Source organism: Cricetulus griseus, chromosome X (genome assembly GCF_003668045.3).
Source record: "Cricetulus griseus strain 17A/GY chromosome X, alternate assembly CriGri-PICRH-1.0, whole genome shotgun sequence".
Lineage (NCBI taxonomy): Eukaryota > Metazoa > Chordata > Mammalia > Rodentia > Cricetidae > Cricetulus > Cricetulus griseus.
Genome location: NC_048604.1, coordinates 82,696,339 through 82,718,198, shown reverse-complemented (window position 1 = coordinate 82,718,198; position 21,860 = coordinate 82,696,339). Strand labels below are relative to the sequence as shown.

Genomic DNA, 21,860 nt, shown 5'->3' with positions numbered 1-21,860 from the left:
TTATCATGTATAATCCTTGACCTAGTTCTAGAATCAACTATTTCTCTATGGGGTTGTGATTCTTTCTATTAGAGAATGCTACTAGAAATTTAGCTTGTAGTTAGATATGCTTATTCATTCTAGATCAGTGGTTCTCAACCTTCCTATTGCTGCGACCTTTCAATATAGTTCCTGATGTTGTGGTGACCCCTAAACATAAATTTATTTTTGTTACTACTTCATAACTGTAATTTTGCTACTGCAATAAACCATAAAGTAAATATCTATTTTTCCAGTGGTCTTAGGCAACCCCTGTGAAAGGGTCATTCTACCCCCCCACACACACACACACACAAGGAAGGGGTCTTGGACCACAGGTTGAGAACCACTGTTCAAGATTCTCCCAGTTGGAATATAAGCCTATGTATGAATATTTCAAGATACAGCCTAACACATAATCCTGAGAATATTTTAAGATTAATTTTAACATGAAACTGCTTTTGTTTCTAGAGTTGTATTTAACTTGAAATTGTTTTGTTGACCTTTTTAATGAAAGTGTTAATTTTGTCTCATTTATTTTGAGAATACAATAAAATAGGGGCTCTGTGCCACATATCTATGACTATCCGAGATTTGTTTTGACTATAATGAAGATCCTATAGGATGCTTATTTAGGAAATTATTGGGGCACCCTTCTAAGAGAAACAATGATCATGTTCCTATCTCTTTTTACATGCATATACAAAAAATTCTTATAATTGGGACTATGTCCTTTAAAGATCTTTTCTCTGTTTGTTAAGTCCTCCTTTATTGATACTTCTGTTGCCATTTGATGTGAAAAGTTCAGTCTAGTACAAATACTCCTGTTTTCGAAGATTTAAGTTTTCCTTTAAGAAATAATACATCATCAGAATTGTACTAGATAACAGGACAGGAAACTAATAGCTAAGAACATAGACTTAAACTGGCGTCCTTTGTGACTTTTAACACTATGTATTCAACTCTCCACCTCAATTTACCCATGTATAAGGGGTAACTAATATTACCTCCCTCATCAGAGGGAATTAAATGAAGTAAAGGACAACATGGTGCTTGGTATATAGATAAGATTTAATAACTATTATTTAAAATCCAAACCTCTAGTGTGGCATGAAAATGAATGAAAGTTCCAAGGCATTATGCTAATATATATTAGCAATATATATATATATATATATATATATATATATTGTTTTTATCCAGTAGTTATTACTTGGCCACACCTGTCAGAAAAATGAATGAATCTTAACTGGCCTTGATAGTACACTCTTGATACCAGGACTTAGGAAATGGAGGAGGAGGGAGCATTAGTTCAAGGTAAACCACAGCAACTTAATGAATTCAAGATCAGCCTGGGCTACATAAAAACCTGCTTCACCAAAAAGGAAAGAGAAAAATGAGTGATTTGTTCATTTAAGAAATTCGTAAAAGTCCTCTCACAACAAGACATATTTTCCTTCAAACCTAGGAAATTCTTGCCTTACCAGTGAAGATTGACAGCCAGGGTTTTCTTTATTAGTCATTTGCTGCTACTGAGATTTCTGATGGGAGTGGTCAGTGTGCTGAGTAGCTCCCCTGTCCTGGGACAGTCTTGATATAATGAATTACTGCCCCTCAAATTACTGCATCAATATTCTAATATACCATTAGACATGCTAAACTGATTTCCTGTCTATAACACATTTCAGGTACCACAAATCCAGAAGGTGTGTAAATAGGTGGAACAAGGACAGAACTCTGTATATGTGGCTTCTAGGGAATATAACTGGGAGTAGATTTGGTCTTTCTGAATGAGTGGTGGAGTATACTCCAGCTTCAGCCAGCTATTTGCCTATAGCTGCTAGATAGTGTGGTTGAATGTTGCTGGGCAGTGATGGTGCACACCTTCAATCCCAGCACTCAGTAGGCAGAGGTAGGTGAATCTCTGAGTTCGAGCCAGGCTCCTCTACAAAGAGTTCGCAGACAGCCAGGGCTGTTACACAGAGAAACCCTAATTTGAAAAACAAACAGCAAGCAAAAAGTTGAGTGTTGACATTTTTATGTAAAGTCATCCATTTTAAAATGTAGTTCCATTTTTTCACTATTGTGAAGAGAGCAAACCCAGCAGATCTGTAGGCTGGATTTGACATCCAGACCATTCATTGGTTTGCAACCTCTGGTGTAATTATTTTAAGGAAGTGAACTAAGGTTCTGGCAGAGGTAGAAGACTGTGAGCCATAATGACACCATCCTGTATCTTTGCTGAGCTTCCAAAAGGCTATAGAAACAAAACACTTAGGTATCCACATCATTTTCTAGACTATGGGGAATTGTGGTTCAGCAGAGCTCTGGGGGGGCACCCTTTAGTTAGGAGGAGGAATTCTTTGGGGAGAAATCCCAGCAGCAGCAGTTTATTCAGTAACAGAACCCAACGTTCTTTGTAGGGCTGGGCCAGTTCTCCTGATTTAGGAATTCTCTGTGACGCCACTGCTAAACATAATTTCTGTGCCTCTAGTCTTTGTCTTGCCATCAAAAATTAGGAGTCCCAGTCATATGTGGCATATACCTATAAATCCAGCACTTGGGAGGTTTAGACAAGGAGACCACTGAAAGTCATAGGGCAGCTTGGGCTAAGGCATGTAATCTGTGATGACTCCATGTATGAAGTACTTGCCTCAATAGTATAATGACTGAAGTTTGGATTTCTAGAACCTATATAAAAGCTGCTTGTAATCCCAGCACTGAGGAGGCAAGAGGTGGAATTCCTAGGGCAAGCTAGCTAGTTAGACTAGCTGGGATGGATGAGTTCTGGGTTCAGCTCAGGTCCTGCCAGCAAAGGGAACACAATCAAGGAAGACATCTGACATCAGATTTAGGCCTCCATACACATGTGTACATGTACACACCACACACATTTAGGAATGGACACAAAATGACAGGAAATAAGATCTCAGCCCTAGAGAGTCTTCTGGTTCATGTGACCCTATTTGTTGGTTTAATTTTTTAGTGAACAAAAAGGAACTTATACAGCCGAGCATTGGTGGTGCACGCCTTTAATCCCAGCACTAGGGAGGCAGAGGCAGGCGGATCTCTGTGAGTTTGAGGACTGGTCTCCAGAGCGAGTGCCAGGATAGGCTTCAAAGCTACATAGAGAAATCCTGTCTCGTAAAACAAAATAAAAGGAACTTAAACTATTTTAACATTCTATAGTCTTCAAGAGATTATTACATTTGAGTGTTTTATACTACTACAAAATACTAAACAGTTATGTTTATCAGTGCTTATGTAAGAGAATGTCTAAGGCACAATAGCAAGCATTAGTAAGAATACATGAGATTGTTGCTGAGCAAGACACTGATCTATGAGCATAGCAGAACGTTATTAGGAGTCATTGTATTGGTATGTTTCTTTAGTAGAACAGTAGCATTTGGTTTTCTCTAAGCCCATTGTGTCTCTAGTCTCAGGTTCTTGCGCACACAGACAGTGGCAGGCATGGTTTGCATCTCATGGAGAGGACTTTAAATGCAGTCAGATAGTGGTCGGTTACTCCTACAACTTTTGTGCCACTCTTGCACCAGTGCATTGTGCAGACAAGTCACCAGTGAAGAACAAAGGATTTGTAGCTTATTTGGTGTTTGCCTTTCTCCTCTGATAGCATGCAGAATACGCTTTAGTGCCATGAACACTAATCAGGAGGGAAAGTAGACACCTGCTCAAATTTTCTGTATTCAGTGAGTTATGTAGGTTTTGTCTTCAACAATAGTACCTTACTTTTTGTAAATTTGTGGAGAGCAACCAATAGCCTTGGCAATATTGTGAGTTATTTGGAGGTTTCCATGGGGCCCAGGAGCTAGAAAGATTGTAAGAGCCAGTAGGGATGGAAGACACCAAGGAAACAAGGCCTTCTAGACACAACAGAGCTGATGCACATATGAACTCCCAGAGACTATGCAGCATGCACTGGGTGTGTACAGTAAGCCAGATGGGGTCCCAGCACTGAGAGGGAACACAAGCCCCCATCCTTAATCAAGAAAGCTATCTCCAACCACTCACAAAGGAAAAATTTGTTTTCTCCAGTGGAGTCTCACTGGTTGTACAAACTACATTTAAATACAGGCTGCATGCCCAGGAACAGATGGCCAACACAAAATGAACTTAGTTGTATGCTTGGCATATTGTTGCTCTCGTTTTGTTTTTTACCATAATGCTTTTTCTGGGTATTTTTGTAACCTTACCAGTCTCCTGCTAATATATTGTGGTTTCTAATTTTGTGGGTTTTTGGGTTGCTGTATGTGCAAGTGTGTGTGCGTGTCACATACACACATCTGTATCTATTTCTTGTTCTTTTTCTTTGACTCTTTTTTCCTGTTTTTTTTTTTCAGTTGCCCGTTTTCTAATGAAAAAGAGAAAGAAAAGGGTTGTAGATATGGTGGGTGAGGAGTTGGGGGAAGGGAAACTGATCAGAATATATTATATGAAAAAATATTTTCAATAGAAAAAGAAAAAAGTGAATAAAATATTAGTTAAAAATAAAGGATACGTGAGTAATCTCATTACAAAAGGCACCTTCTCTAGGTCTGCATTTTGTATACCTTATAAAGTCAGCTAATTAATTTGTACAACAATTCTTTCCTTTACTTCCTTCTCTCCACCTCCCCACATACCCAGAACTTTCAGGTTAGGTAACAAACCACTGAGAGTTTACTCTTTTCACCAGCCAGTAGAAGAAAGGAAGTCAGTCATCTTTGAGTATTTATCCTGGGATTGTTAATGATACCTACCAGTTACAGTGTATAAAACCACAGAGAATGCAGGCTTGGGATTTGAGTTATGATTTTGCCATAAGTATATTCTCCAAATTCATTTTCTTATTTGCAGAGTGGAGCTAATTATAGTTACCCTTGAGGGCATAGTAGTTTAGTAAATGAGAGCTAATAGTAGTGATAAATGGAATAGAAAGTTTGTGCTGACAGAGCACTCTGAACTATATGGATGGAGACTGCACTGTGGCACTCAAAACCAATTCTGGTTTTATTCTTGTCTTTTCTTCTTTTTCATGATAACTGTACTGCCTTTGTATTATAAAAAACTTGTAAGTATGGGCAGGAAATTTTTAAAAAGTCATTTTCTTTTGAGTTACTATGAAATCTTAAGCCATTTGGATGCCTCAGAATTTCTTGGTTAAAATTTCAGTTGAATAGTCGTGAGTTGTTTTGATTATGGCAGTTTCTCGGTGGTAGGAAAGCTGTTACCATTTATTTCTAATTATTCACTAAAGTATAAACTAGCAAAAGTAATTAAATACAAAATTTTGAAACCTGTTTGTAATAAAGAGAACATTATGGGATGGTTAGATGGTTCAGTGTGTAGAGGTACTTATTACAGAACCCAAGGACCTGGGTTTGATCCCCAGGATCCATATGGTGAAAGGACAGAATCATTTCCCTGGAGTTATCATCTGGAGCCTAAACACATCCACTGGGTCATGTGTATACACACGCACGCACGCACGCACGCACGCACGCACGCACGCACGCACGCACGCACGCACATGGAAAGAGAGAGAGTGCACTAGAGAGTGGTTCTGCAGTTACAAGCACCTGCTGCCCTTGCAGAAGACCTAGATCCAGTTTCCAGCACCTACATAGTATTTCATGGTTATCTGTAACTTCAGTTCTTGGGAATCTGTTGTTCTCTTCTGACTTTGGTGGTTACTAGGCACACATATGGTGCACATGCATGCATGCATACATACATACATACATACATACATACATACATACATACATACATACTTTCAAACTGCACAACATTCAAACTCATAAAAATAAATCTCTAAAAAAAGAAATAGAATATTGATATGTGTGGCTTAGACTTGTGTCACACAGTTTCCACTTCTACATGTTTTATGCAGATGTTTAGTTTTGGTTTTCCTTGACTATCAAGGACTGAACACAGCAAACGTATGAAACTGCACAGTATACACTGTATTTTTCTAGTTTCTAAAAGTGATAATGATAAATATAAAGAAATGTATTGGTTCATTCACCTTTGATGCCACCATTTGATTTCTGAAGCATTTTTTTAGTAGTTGTCTTATTATTGGTGCTTAATTTGAGTAGTTCTAGAGAAGATTGAGGGACCATTCGATTTTTCCAGACACTACTCATACAAAAAACATCTTTAGTACTTGTTTCATTGACGTCTCAACTATGCAAAGGCCTCGACAGCCAGGTCTGGATAATAATGAATCTCTAGCATCAGTTTGAAAGCAAAGTTGATACATTTCCATTTGTCTGCCTAGTTTGTTTCTTTTAAATATGAGGTTTCCATGACATGAATTTCAAATGCCAATCTTTTGTCTTCAGAGTACAGGGAGAATATAAATCATTCAAGTATCTTGAGTGGTATTATTGTCAAGTCCTTATTTCTCTATTTCATTATTCCAGGTATCAGAAAAATGACAGTGCCTTAAAGGAATGATATTATAGACCTTGGAAAAACATGAGTGATTGTTCATAAATAGAATTTTTAAAAAGTCTTGTTGCATCATCATCATCATCATCATCATCATAATAATAATAATAATAATAATATACTATGCGCTTTTAATCTGGCTGCCACTGTACTTTTTCCAGAATTAAAGTGAAACTGAAGATTTTAGGTTCTCTGTTTTGGTTTATTTTTTTTTTAAATACTAGTTTGATTGGCTATATTACATCAAAAGAAATTAATTGAATTTGTCCATTTTCTAACATTGGACCTAGGTATAATTACTTTAGTTTTCTTGATTTTAATAAACTGATAGTGTCTGAATAAAGTACAATATGGAATTAGACTGAACAAGACTTTTATTTCTTTTAATAGAAAATGACAGAGGTGTTGGAAGATCATTACTTTTGGAAGGCCTGTTAATATCGATTTCCTAAGTGAGACTTGACCAACATTTCCTCTGGCATGGCGCAAAGCAGTCCCCAGCTTGATATTCAGGTTCTCCATGATCTCCGACAACGTTTTCCTGAAATTCCAGAGGGTGTGGTATCTCAGTGCATGTTACAGGTACATTTCCTGCCACTTATGGTATAGTAATGGTGACAGATTTCTTGTTAGAGTTGCATTGTGTTATGGTATTACATATTTCTCAAACGTAGTGCTGTTATCATTGTGGATTAGATAATTCTGTGGTGTCGGGGTGGGGCCAGGGGACTGCCTTATGACTGGTAAGCTCTTCACTCTCTAACGTGAGCTCTACCCACCATGCAACAGTAGCATCTTTATAGTTTTGACAATAGAAAATGACTTTCTAAATTGCCTAATAGTCCATAAGAGGTAAACTCTCGGGCAGTTAAAGTCCTCTGATCGTGGGAAGAATAAGCACATGTAGCTAAAAGAAAAAAAAGATTCTCCAGTGACATGGAACAGTGGGTAAAGGTACTTGCTGCCCAGCCTGATGACATGAGTTTGATCCCTGAGAACCACATGAAAAAGGAAAGAACCTACTCTCACAAGTTCTTCTGACCTCCACTTGCACATGCTCCTCTCCCAATGAATAAATAATTTTCAAAGGGGTTGCTATTTAACTGAGAATCCTATAAGAGTTGGTATTTTTCTTTGGTTTGCTCTTAGAACTCAAGCCCTGGGTTTCATGCATGCCGAGGAAGCTCTCTACCATAGAACTATACAGAGTTGCATTTTAAATCCCAAACATATGTTAACTTCTGTAGAAGCAGTCTGTACCTGAGTCTACTTTCAAACTCTTCAACTTTCACTCCCTTTCTTCATTTGTTGAAGTTTGTAAGTCCATACTAAGTTTAGTTGTTTTTTGGGTTTTTTTTTTTTTTTTTGCTTTTTTGAGACATGGTTTCTCTATGGCTTTGGAGGCTGTCCTGGAAACAGGCTGGTCTCGAACTCACAGAGATCCGCCTGCCTCTGCCTCCCGAGTGGTGGGATTAAAGGCGTGCGCCACCAACGCCCAGCCCATACTAAGTTTAAATGTAAGACCATTTTCTTTTGTTGAGAAACATTCCCTTTGTCTTGTTCTCAACACTGAAATCTTTTCATTTCTTAGTGACAAATTGTAGTTTACTCAGAGTCAACAGAAAAAGTATTGCTGTTGCCTCTGTTGTCTTGTATCATCCTTTATGGTGTCTCAGGGTTTTAGATTGTGACCTGTCCCTGTTTGGATAACATTTGGAGCAGTACATGATAGACAGTAGGCATTTATGTTCACACTCCTTTACTGCAGTGGGAGAAGCTGAGGATGTAACACAAATATATGTATAGGGTAGGTTAATTATAAGTAGAGACTCAGACAATCCAACGATTTCTGTTGTTTACAAATCCTTTACTAGGTCTAGGCCTTTGGACCTAATGTTACTGTGTTGTTTTTGCTAATATTTTCCCCAACTGATTGTCAGCCTTTAGGCACATTTATGCTTGTGGTTGAGACAAAGCTACTTCCCAGTGCAGTAAAAAACCAAGCCAGAGTTGAATTTTCTAGTTGAAACTGTTCTCTGGAATTGACTTTCTTTGCCGACCTTAGGACCTATCTTAGGGCCTCTTCTAGCTCCAACATGATTGTAAGTTTTTTGGCTTTTCTTTGTTTCCATGAACAAAATGTAAAATTCAGCTCAATGAGCACTGTCCTAAATCCTTTACTTTTTCTTTGACCATAACAGAATGTTCATATGGACATTTACCACCCACTGGCTCTAGGAAGTACCTATGTTAAAGCTCTATGTGATGGTACATGCCTGAGATCAGGAGGCTGAGACAGGAGTGCTGTGAATTTTTGGCTGTCTTGAGCTATATATCAAGACTTTCTCACCCACACAACCCAGAAAGTGTTAGTCTATACAGTGACATACATAAACATGATAGTTTACTTGTGAAACACAGGCTTTAAATTCTCTTTGAACTGTCTTCCCCTAATTTAGATCATTTTTTAGAAGTATTTATTTCCTTAGTTCTTTCAGGATCATTTATATATGCATTTAAAAGAAACTTTGTATATGTGGGTGCATGTACAGAGGCCACAAAAGGGCGTTATTTGCCTTAGTCTATCACCTTTCACTGTATTCCTGTAAGTCGGAGTCTCTTTAAATCGTCAACTAAGCTGATGGCCAGCATACCTCAGTAATCCTCCTGTCTGCTGCTTATGGCACAGGTGGTACGGGCCCACACATAGTGCCACACAGGTTTTTATGTAGGTACTGAGATTCCCAACTAGTTCTGCATAAAAATTATGACCTTTGTGTCCAACTAAACAATGTTGGAGTCTATTTAATCTTTGATACATTTATTCATTCTTTGTTTAAACATTTAGTAAGTTGAATATGACATTTCAGTCTACTCTGTAGTGTTTTTACAGTAGCTATATAATGACAATACTTCCTCAGTCTGTATTTGTCATATTTTTACTTTAGGTATGCCTGTGAATATGCTGACAGTCTAATTTTTTATTGTTTGAATTAGGATCCTTTTTGTAAGATTACTGTTAGGCTCACAGATTTGTATGTAAAACAAGGTTTCAAGGTTATTCATGAAAATACCAAATACCATGTTCACAAAAATACAAATAGTATGTTTTCCCCTAATCTCAGATATTTTTCAAATTTTGAAAGAATTTATTTTACATGTATTTTTTTCTTTCCAATATCAGTCACTGACACATTCTGTTGGCAGTCAGCTGAATCCTTTGGATCCATATGTGTTCTTTTATTTTTTAAATTATTTTATGTTTATGAGTATTTTCCTATATTTGTATCTGCACCACATGCATGCCTAGTGTCCAAGGAGGCCAGAAGAGAGCATTGGATTCTTGGGGATAGGAGTTAGATTGTTGGTAGCTACCTTGAGAATTCTCAGAATTGAACCCAGGTCCTCTGGAAGAGCAGCCAGTACTGTTAACTGCTGAGCCATCTTTCTAGCCCCTTCTTATTTGGTTTTACTAGTAGCTTCTCACTCTTGCTCAGCATGATTTTCAGACATGACAAGAAAATTAATTTTGCAGTCCAGTTGTTCATAAACTTTAATTAGTACTTCTTTCTGTAGTACTTTTCAAGTACTTTGTATAAGGAAAATAATATTACCTATTTCTTCATGAAGCAAATTCTTGAAATTCCTTAGATTTCATTTTGTAAACATTTGCTTGACTGTGCGTTTGGTGTTTTATTAACTTCTTAAAGCTCAAAGTTAGTGATGTCTTTTGGCCAAACATCCTTTCCTTTGAAATTGCTCTGTAGAAAGAGCACTGGGAGTTGAGACCAGGAGCCTGGTTGTACAGCTAACTAGTTAAGTGCCTTGTGTGAAGCCAAGCCACATCCAGTCTTCTTTTCTGAATCTGAAAATGTAAGTGGGGCTGTAGATGAACCCTAAATTTGTCTCAACACTACCATCACTGCAGTGCATGTACTGTGGTGGACGGAGGGTTTTATTTGATTTTCTGAAGAAGTGAAGGATTTACTTTCATTTTATGTAAAATGCACTTACGTATAATAACATGTATGTTTGAGTTACAGAGAAAACTATGGTCATTAAGAATTTTTTTAAATTACTTCAAAGGTGGTAAATACATGTGTGTGTGTTTTACTCTAATAAAGTCGTTGAGTGTTCTGTATTTTAATGGAAACTACAATATCGTTTAAAAGGTTTAAAGTAAGCATTTGATTACTGTCTGTTGGAAACTCGAAAGGACAGTTATTATTTGTACATAAGTAAAAAGCTATTCAAAGTATATTAAATTGCTGTTCTGTTGGTACAAACTTTGTATAGTGAATTTCATTAAGACAATATGGGTATGGTTAAATTCTCATTAATTCTGGCAAAATGATGAAGACATGGGTCAAACTATGGAATTTTGCTTGTTGTTCATTTTACTTGTTTTGCTTAAATCTTTCCTAATGATACAGGTTAAAGGTACTTGGGGATAAATTTGGATAAAAGAAAAGTAAAGATTGTGGTATTTTTATTGTTTAGAATCTTCAGGAATATGCCTTTTTTCCTTTTGTGTTTCTCGTGCTCTTTGAAAACTAAAGGATGGTTATTTTCATTTTTATCAGGTTAAACATTAATGATGGATGTTACAGCAATTGTGATGAACCCAAGATTAGCACATTTTAAGTTATTGAGCTGCAGCAAGTATAAAATGAGTCCTGCATTTGGAATGAGAAAACTTGGGGTTGAGTCACAGTGTTCATTAGTAGGTGCTTTACGTTTCTGTAGTAGTAGTGGTAGTACTAGTAATGTGGGCTAAATGCTTATAATTTGAATTGTTTAAGATTCCTTGTGGAGGCCAGATGACTGTAACTGTTTTTATAATTAAGATACTCCTCTTGACTTATTGTATGACAGTACTTGTGGACCTGACCTCCACTCTTAAGCTTTGCTAATTTTGCCAATGTTGTTTGTACCATTTTCTCCCATAGAATAACAACAATCTAGAAGCCTGTTGCCGAGCCCTTTCCCAGGAGAGCAGCAAATACTTGTATATGGAATACCATAGTCCAGAAGACAATAGGATGAATAGAAATCGCCTTTTGCATATTAACTTGGGTATCCATTCTCCTAGTAGCTACCATCCAGGAGATGGTGCTCACCTTAATGGTGGTCGAACACTGGTACATAGCTCAAGTGATGGACATATTGATCCTCAGCATGCAGCAGGCAAACAGCTGATATGTTTAGTTCAGGAACCACACTCAGCTCCAGCTGTCGTGGCTGCTACTCCCAACTATAATCCATTTTTTATGAATGAACACAACAGAAGTGCAGCTACTCCTCCTTCACAGCCACCTCAGCAGCCATCTTCCATGCAAACAGGAATGAATCCATCTGCTATGCAAGGACCTTCCCCACCACCACCTCCGTCCTACATGCACATACCTCGGTATAGTACAAATCCAATTACTGTTACAGTGTCCCAAAACCTCCCTTCTGGACAGACTGTACCAAGAGCTTTACAGATTCTTCCACAAATTCCAAGCAATCTCTATGGATCTCCTGGTTCTATTTATATTAGACAGACATCTCAGAGTTCATCAGGAAGACAGACTCCTCAGAACGCTCCATGGCAGTCCTCAGCACAAGGCCCAGTGCCTCATTACAGCCAGCGTCCTTTACCTGTTTATCCACATCAACAGAACTATCAGCCTTCTCAGTATTCGCCCAAACAGCAGCAGATTCCTCAGTCAGCTTACCATTCACCACCCCCTTCTCAGTGTCCTTCACCCTTTAGCTCTCCACAGCATCAAGTACAACCTTCCCAGCTGGGCCATCCGAGCTCTCATGTGTTTATGCCACCTAGTCCTTCAACTACTCCACCCCACCTATATCAACAAGGACCTCCTAGTTATCAGAAACAGGGGAGCCATTCAGTAGCCTATCTCCCTTATGCAGCATCTAGCTTACCCAAAGGTTCCATGAAGAAGATAGAAATTACAGTTGAACCTTCTCAAAGACATGGGCCAGCAATAACTAGGAGTCCTTCACCCATTAGTAATCAACCATCTCCAAGGAACCAGCACTCTCTGTACACAGCCACCACGCCACCTTCAAGTTCTCCTTCAAGAGGGATATCTAGTCAACCAAAACCTCCATTTAGTGTTAATCCTGTGTATATTACATATACACAGCCAACTGGACCTTCGTGTGCTCCATCACCATCTCCTCGGGTGATACCAAACCCAACTACAGTTTTTAAAATTACTGTAGGCAGAGCAACGACTGAAAACCTTTTAAATTTAGTGGACCAAGAAGAACGCTCTGCAGCACCAGAACCTATTCAACCCATTTCGGTGATACCAGGCTCCGGGGGAGAAAAGGGAAACCACAAGTATCAGCGGAGTTCTAGTTCCGGATCAGATGACTACGCATATACACAAGGTAAACTTTCAAATAATGAAATTTAATGTCTGTAGTCAATATGTAGTAATCGATTGAAAATAAAACACTATTGGCTAGTTACTTTTACTTTTAATTAAATACTTAGTATGTATTAAATGTTTACTAGTAATATTACCTAGAGGAAAATTACTGTTTCAGAGTCATCTATTGGCTGTTTTAAAATATGAAACTGCAAGTATGATCAATGTAACCTTGTAACCTAACAAGATTTTATTGGGGGATATTATTCATTGGCAAAAATATAGACAAATACAATGATTGTGAAAAAGATAAAGTATGGACTATGGCTTGTCAAATCAAAGAATTTGAGTCTTCTAAACAGGATTGGAAGGGCTTAATGATATTTATAAATGATATTATAAGAAGTGGAATTAATGAAGATAATTTGTATTTTCTGGGAAATTGACATTTAAAAAGTCTATTCAGAGTCTTTCAGATTGTATCAGAATATATGAGTATATGAGAATTTAGCATTCTTTCACTATTTGAGAAGGGAACTCATTATAATTGTGATTCAGAATGCCTGATGTTAAGCCGTGTGTGTGTGTGTGTGTGTGTGTGTGTGTGTGTGTGTGTGTGTGTGTGTGTGTGTGTGTGTGTGTGTGTCTGTGTGTCTGTGTGTGTGTGTCTGTGTCTGTGTGTCTGTGTGTCTGTGTGTCTGTGTGTCTGTGTGAATGTAAGCCTGCTGCAGAGGTCAGAAGACATTCTTAGCAGTCAGTTCTCTCCTGCCACCTTGTGGAATTTGGAGATGAAACTCAGGCCTGCATGAAAGTGTGTTTACCTGCTTAGCCATTTCACTGGTCCTTAACGCATTTTAACACACACACAATTATAGAATAAGAGGCTCTCAGGAAAATTAAATGTGATAGAACAACAGGTATGAACAGATGATACCATTTTTTGGTTGTATCTTAGAGCCAAATTAAAGCAGATATCGATATAGCACAGTCTTACTAAGATCTTAAGAGTAAATGCTGATGCCCAGGGCAGATGAGTCTTCTGTCCATTAACAGTGTATTTAGAAATTCTCCTGTTACTTGTTTGGTGTTATTTTCTGCAATGACTTTATCTGTAATGCTATATAGCCTTGCTGTTACATCAGCGAGCAAGGATGGAGAGGTTAGCAAAGCAATTGAAACTTGAAAAAGAGGAGCTAGAGCGGTTGAAGGCCGAAGTCAACAGTATGGAGCATGACCTGATGCAGAGACGACTGAGAAGGGTCAGTTGTACCACTGCAATCCCCACGGTAAGTGATCCGTTACAATATATGGTGATATGAAGATAGGGACATTTTCTGTCCAAGCCGTTTGTTTTTCATTAAGTTCTATTCCTAGCTGAATTTAAAGAAAAAAAAAAGACCAACAACATGAGTGAATGCAAGAGATTTGCTCCCAACAATTAATTAAATGCTTTTTCACACTTGCACTTGCTCGCGATTATTTTCAAAGATTGACAGTCATAATTAGAGTATAGAATTTATTGCAAGAGTATATGATCACAAAAGGCCTCACAAATTACTTTTCCAAGCATAGGCTATATATTTTTCTAAGTGTTTCAAGTGAATTTAAGTAAGTTAAATACTAATTTTGAAATTTTGAGAAAGTATTGGTGGTAGATTATCTTAAGGCTTGGTAGTTTCATTGTGTGAAACTGTAGAAACTGAGATGTTCAGTCTAGACCAATAATGGTCTTAAAGAAATTGGTAAAGAGTTTTTAATATTTTTAGCCTGTTGCTTAGTGTATTTGAGTTCTAATGATGTCACATAACTTTGAAAACTATGAAATATATCTCCATTGTCATGTCACCATTTTGTGATTCAGCTGATCTTATTACCATTCAATATTCATGTATTCTGTATATGTTTATGAATATGGTTCTATGTTAGGTGCTTAGTAATTAATCTTTGGGTGAAAAGAAGTAGACTTCAGTGGTAATAACTGTATTTGCTCATAAGGAAAGCAATTGAACATTACCTGGTTTATGAATATAATCAGTGTACATCTCCACTTTCTTACACCATCCTGGAATGATCTTCCAAAGCTTCATGTGTGTGAATCCTTTCTGTCTTCAAGGGTATTCATTTTCTTCCCATCTCTGAAGCTGGGGTAATCTGTCTCTTGAACATATATGTGAGGCTTCTTGTCCTTAGGATGGCTGGAGCTGCTGTTTTGAAGAGTTTGTTCAGCATTATATAGACAGAGAGGAAAGCGGGAGTTATTCTTGAAGGGAAAAGAATATAAGGTACTTAAGGCTTGAAGTCAAGACAGTCTCTTTTTCAAGATACAGTTTGTCACGTTTCCTTGCTTAGGCCTGAAATTCCTAATGGGTTTACAGAAGTTAATGTGTATAAAGGTAAAGTGGAGTGGAGGCCTTGAACACTGGGGCAAGGTGCTTGAACTTTATCCTGCTGTTAAGAGGGAAGCAGAAGAAGCTTTTTGAAGAAGAAGATTCTTGAGAAAGAGGCATACTCAATAACTTAATGACTTCTTCTACTATTAACTACATTCCTCAATTTAGGCAGTGTTAGAAGGGAGAGCTTTACATAAAGCACTAGAAGAATTACAAAGCTAACTGAAAGAGTGATATTAACATAAATCAAGTATCTTTCTGATTTCCTTTATTGGAAATCTCCATTGACTCATTTGTTGAGAGAAGCTAGCATTTAAGTATGTGTAGAGTAATTTTTTTTTTTTGTCAAAGCTTTGCCTTGAAACACCTAGTACATTATAGCTCCAGCTCAATAAAACCTGTTTTTAATTGGAAGTAGAAAACTGTTAGGCATCCCATACTTCTTCAAATAAAAACACCCACATTTTATAATGGATTTTTTTTAATTGATGGTTCATTTTTTTTAGAAGGGGAAAGTTGGTAGATCCTCCCTAGGCTGTGGTTTTTGGTTTATAATTTAAAACTTAAAAATTAAATAGGCAAAATAGTTGAATAAATCAAATGTAGCATCCCTCACCTACAGAAATTATAGTTCATTTCAGTGCATTGTATTTCAATAGAGTAAGTTGGAAGACAGTAGAGTAGAACATGGCTGAGGGGTAGTTACTAGGTACCTGAAGGTTAAGAAAGCAAGTGGGTTTTCAAGTGCAAATTTTAATATTCCACTACTTGTGTCAGTCACATGTCCTTGGATAAGTTACAACTGTGCTTATTTTCTCATCTCCAAAATACATATAGTAAGACACCAGTGTTATGGAATTTTCTTTTGCATTATATAAGGTTATGTTAAGCAATTAATACAGTGCCCAACAAATAGCAAGTGTCTTTATAAATTAGCTTGGTATCAAAATGCCAAAAAGTTTTGCTTGAAATGGATACACAAATCTGAAGCATTTTATAAAACCAATTTTCTTTTAAGATAGCAATAAGGTAGAGTTAGGTAGGAAAAGGAATCAAGAAACAAATCATTTAGAGTTTCCAGTTAGTTCGTTGAGTCTGATTTGAAGTAATACCATATGCAATTAGGAATCAAAATACCTCTGGCACTTACGGGATATATTGACTTCTCGTTAAAGGGAGTTTATTATAAGTATAATATTGTCCACATAAGGAGACAGTATATGTAGTATGTGCCTTGGGTGCCATTAAGTACTCAGCAAGTGGCTGTCTTTGTGATCATCACAGTTGTGTATAGGAATACCAGAGAGCTGACACTTTGTTAATGTGCACACATTGTAACTTTCAGGTTTCCAAACTATTTCTTACCAAGTTGTGCATTAAAAGTAGGACAGAAATGCTTGATTAATGAGACTCCAATGTGCATTTCTGACCAGCTATATGTATAGTTGCAGAAATTTTGAGTAGCAGTGAAATAATGTTTTTCAAATGATAGCAAAAGTGTACTGATGATATCCTTTTTCTTTAGCTTTCTGTTTATCACATTTTATTAAATGGTTCATAATATGTCATCTCTCAAAGAATATGCATGTGAGAAAGAAATCTTGCTGATAATATTTAAATTTTAAATTTTACCATGAAAGATAAATAAGATTTTAATATGGAGCGAGCAGCCAGTTGTCCCCCAAATCATTTATCTAGATCGATCCTATTCTAATTGAATTTTGAGGCTATTCCACTGTTACATAATTAGGGCCAAGGAGCCAAGAACCACCAGTGATCTTCAATATCGTCGTCTTTGAGAGTAGTTTTTAAACTTCCAGACCAGGTGACTTAAGAGATTCTACTACCTTTTCAAAAGAGCATAGAATTTTTATTTGCAAATGTCAGTTACAAACATTCTCTTGGCTTACATAGTAAGTCTAAATTATAATTTTTGGTGAATCTGAATCTTCCATGGAAACACTTTTGATAAATGACTCTTCTCAGAAACAACTACTCATCTCCCCCTATTTAATCAGAAGCTATTAGAACACTTGAACCCTAAGTTTAATGAATTCAACTTGATTTTCTGTCTTAGAATTGGTGAGAATGGTTTTGGCAAAATATGCAGTAACTTCTTGACAATAACATGTGTCATTAATATTTCCATACTTGGTTTACAAAGCATCACTATTCAGGGCCACTATGGCTAAAAATTCTTTCTTCCTATTGCAAAACGTATAGGAAGGGTAATCCCCAAGGCACTGAATTCACAAAGTAGGGGTTCACTTATGTGTTCTTAGGATGAAATCATCCATGGTAATACTTGGGTGTGTGTTTTACACTATTTTAATATTGCTTGGCATAAACATTTTACACATTAACATCACACACTTTGCCTGTTAGAATGAAGAAAGAAGAGCAATTCATACTAAATGTTGCCAGATGATTTCTGTTGTTGAATCTCTAGCATTCTGAGGGATTAGAGCTTTTTTTAAAAAGATAAAATGCAGTTTGATATTCATTCTTCAAAATATTTGAGACTAAATAATGGTAGTCATATGGTCATGAGATAAGTGGACATAAAACATGTAAAATTAACAGTCATCAAATGCTCTTATATAAAAGTAGCTCATGTACAAACAATATCAAGAAATTGTTCTTAAGCCTTTTTCCATCATGGCATTGAACTTTTGGTCCCTGCTAGTAGACTCTGCTGCAATCTCCCAGTGGCATACAATATCCTTTCTGCTTTTTTAGTGCACGGTTAACCTGTTAGTCTTTGACAACTTTTTAACAATAAATTTATTTCTCTCTGTCTCTGTCCCTCTCCCTCTCTCTCTCTCTCTCTGTCTCTCGGTTAGTAGATAGTTTAACATTCTACTTTATGCAATTGAAATTACCCTAGTAATTGAGCTAATACCTGGGCTGTGTGGTAAAAGCTTCAGTATCCATGTCACTGGAGTCCAAGCACAGAAATTGTAAAGAAATTAAGAATAGTATGAGAATTGAAGGCAAAAAGTTGATGTTTCAGTGACGGAAAGACTCTAAGGGTCAGAATGGGCTGGACAGGCTAAAGTAGAAGAGGAGTCCACTAGTACTGGCTATGTCTCTGTGTTAAAGAGTTTTTATGTTGATCTAGAAGAAAAAAAGTATTTCTGCACATACACACATACACATGTATATATGTATTGTGTGTGTGTGTGTGTGTGTGTGTGGTTTGTATAAGTCCTGGCTCTACCAGTTACTAGCTTTATGCATTTGGGAAACTTAACCTCTCTCTATTGTTTTATCATTAGTAACTCCATGTAATATAACACTACCTACCTCAAAGCTCCTTTTAGCAGAAGGAATGGGAGAATTACGGTAAACCAAGTAACTGAAGCTAAGTTAACAAGACTAAAATCATGAACATTGCTAATTTAAAAGGTTGTTTGTTGCACTTTCCCTTACTACAAAAACATAAATATTTGCTGTGCTCTGTTATTACAGTGATTTTTGCTTGTATGATAGAACATAGTTTAGCTTGTACCTGGCCACTATGCACAGTTTTTGTTACTATGTGGCCATGTTTATGTCCTCACTATACCTTTTACTTAAAAACATACAGAGACATGATCTAATACCCAATCAAATTAATTAACGTGAAACACAGTTCTTAAAATGTTGGGCTTGATAATGACTTTCCCACAATTGCTATTTTGGGTGCTTTCTTACTAGCCTGAGGAAATGACAAGATTGAGAAGCATGAACAGACAACTCCAGATAAATGTTGACTGTACACTGAAAGAAGTTGACCTCCTTCAATCTAGAGGTATAGACTTGATTATTTGGTAAACCATAAGTCATAGTATGGTATTTAAAACTCTTATAATTTTGGTTTCATAGATTTAGGGACAGGTTTTATCCAGTATAAGAATGACTTTAAAGAGATCACCACACTCCATAGATCAGGATCAAAAAATAATGTTACTTTGGCAGCTTCATCACTTATTCTCATTGTTTTATACTGTTATATTGCATTTATTCTTTCAGTCATTTAACATGAGCATTTCATAAATTGATGGCTATTATTTCTAAGATACAACTTATATTATGTGATAGTCTTCCTTCCAAAATACTGTGACGAAAAAAGAGAGCCCAAAGTAGAATATCTGAATTCTTGATTTTAAAGCAATTCTGTTACAGTAGAAGCTCTCTTATCTTTCAGTTAGCCAGCTCATCAGATTAGAGAAGGACTTTCTTCCCCGTATACTGCCTCTCCCATTGATTACATGTACTGCTTATACTAGTTAGCTATACTCCTGCAGTTGAAATTAATGTTTCATATATAACAGCAATTCATGAGAATGCTTCTCTTTTAAAATTTGTCATTGGCTTTTATATAGAATCAAGCATAAAATTATAGGAACCGTGAATTAGATTTGAGTGGAAAAGGGAGGAACTTTAAGGAAGTGGCCTTAGTGTGCTGCATTCTGAAGAAAAAAAAAAACACACAAAATTATAAATCAAGGTTCAGCCAATTAGGGCCCTACTGCCTATTTTTGTAAATAGTTTTAGTATAGCAGACATGCCCATTTGTCTACCTAGTGTCTATGGCTTCTTTTGTGTTTCAAGGACAGAGTTGAATACTTGTAACAGATTGTATTGCAAGTCTACAAAATCTAAGATGCTATCTGGTTTTTGACAGAAAGTTTGTGGACACTTGGCTTTAGGTTATCATAAATGTGGTTTATGTAAGACAGTAAAAAGTAGTCCTTGTTCCGCATTAAAATACTGCTGTATTGAGGTTGCGGTGCGGTGATAAAATGTTTACATAGTATATACAATCCCTGGGGATTTTAATCCTCAATGCTTCCATAAGAACAATAAAAGAAAACCCTGCTATATTTATGTTACATTAAAGGTGATGTGTAGTTTTTCTTAACAACCCTTTGTTTGAATCAGCCTTCTCCCAAATGTTAATAGTCTGAATTATGGCAGCTAAGAGAGCTTCTACGGTACTTTAAGAGTAGTGTATAATACATGTCAAAAAGTTGAATTAAAGACATAGAGCCATCTGAACATGAAAGTTGAGCTATCAAGCCAGGTTCTCATTTTTAAAAGCCTCATTACTCTATGTAGCCTACTAGCTTTAAGCAGTGAAAGAATCACTATGCACAATATACAGAGTATATCAACCATTGCTGTTATGTGATTACATCAACTCTTTTGTTTCACTGATGTGGTCTTCAGAGCAAAACAAATCAATACCATTTGATTAGGATGTTTATAGTAAGCTTTCTATGAACTGCATGTTAGAACATCATCTATAACTTAAGTAATTGAAGAAATGTATGTGCAACAGTTAATGTTTCAAACACCCTTGTGGCTTTCATGAGCTATAGGAATTTTTAAAAATTGTCTTTAAAATAGCCTATTCAACTGAGTGAAACTTTGGTTAGTAGGACCAAAGGTTTTTTGTTTTTTTTAGGAAGGAACTGTGGTTTTGGTATGTATTGACAAAATGGGGTCTTTTTCTTACTTAAGTTTAAGAAACATCTCAGGGGACCAAATATGCTATACTTTATTCTGAATTGTTTTTGGCAGGGGGGTGCATTTTCAAGTAGATGCAAATAAATCATTGCATGACTTGGTGAAAAGCAGCTTAATATTTGATTTGTAGTAAGGAGAATTTTCACTGGGGGAAAAAAAAAAACAATACGTAAAAACAGGGAGACTTCGTACAGTACAACCTCCTCTGTATCCAAGCTCAGGTAGATTTGGGTACAGTAAGCAGAGAACAGGAGTGAAGGTGAGAACCAGAACTGACACCTAATGCAGTCTGACCTTGAAGGAGTCACTGTAGGGTGCGTCACTGATAGAGAGATATGAAGCAAATGAGTGAACATATCCAGAGAAAATTTTGTGTCAACAATTCTGGGGGCTTGTTTACTCTAAAACTTGTACAATATCATCATTAATAAACCCAGAGGGTTATGTTATATATTCATTTGGCTTCATCCTTAGATGGCTTTATGATAAATTATGAAAATCTTTCATATTTTTGCATTAGACCAAACAGGTCCACCATTCTTTTTTTTTTCTTCTTGCTTTACCCTCTTCTAATGTCCCATGTACTGAATTCTGCTTAAGGATGCTAGCCTTATAAATATATTCCTTTAGGTAATACATTATGGACACATACTGGCTTACTGGTCTGCTTGGATATTTTCTCACAACCATAGAGAGAAGGTAGAGGGTAGTGTAATAACATTTGAAACACTGGAAAACATTTTCTCTTCCCACATGTTTCATTGATGTATTTTTAAAAGGTCAAATAACAGGAGAACAACTTCTAAATACCTGTGGTTTTCTTCTTTTCTTTGTAGGAAACTTTGATCCAAAAGCCATGAATAATTTTTATGACAACATAGAACCTGGCCCAGTTGTTCCACCGAAGCCATCTAAAAAAGGTGAGTAGGGCCATGGCATGAATACTGTAGAAGTTAAGTAAGTTTCTGAAGAAATTTCTATTAAAACTATTCATTAGAATATGTTCCTCATAAAAATGTTATCCATGTTAATGTTGCAATAATGAAATAGTACCCAAACGTTAGTTTTTTACAAAAAAAGTAAAACTAATGTTAGA

General features: G+C 36.6%; 1 protein-coding gene across 7 annotated transcripts in view; it reads left to right on the top strand.

Moving 5' to 3' along the window:
* Positions 1-21,860, top strand: part of Tab3 (TGF-beta activated kinase 1 (MAP3K7) binding protein 3) — a 59,188-nt gene that overhangs the window by 26,443 nt on the left and 10,885 nt on the right. For 5 of the 7 annotated variants that reach the window (XM_035449822.1, XM_027432581.1, XM_027432583.1 and 2 more), the window contains 5 exons: positions 6,865-7,056; positions 11,424-12,879; positions 13,986-14,146; positions 18,950-19,043; positions 21,601-21,684. In XM_035449822.1, the coding sequence (XP_035305713.1) occupies positions 6,955-7,056; positions 11,424-12,879; positions 13,986-14,146; positions 18,950-19,043; positions 21,601-21,684 (1,897 nt within the window). In that variant the 5' untranslated portion in view covers positions 6,865-6,954. Of the gene's footprint in view, positions 1-6,864; positions 7,057-11,049; positions 11,198-11,423; positions 12,880-13,985; positions 14,147-18,949; positions 19,044-21,600; positions 21,685-21,860 lie in introns of those variants that run through there. The other 2 variants (XM_027432584.2, XM_027432580.2) reach the window with 2 other exon arrangements.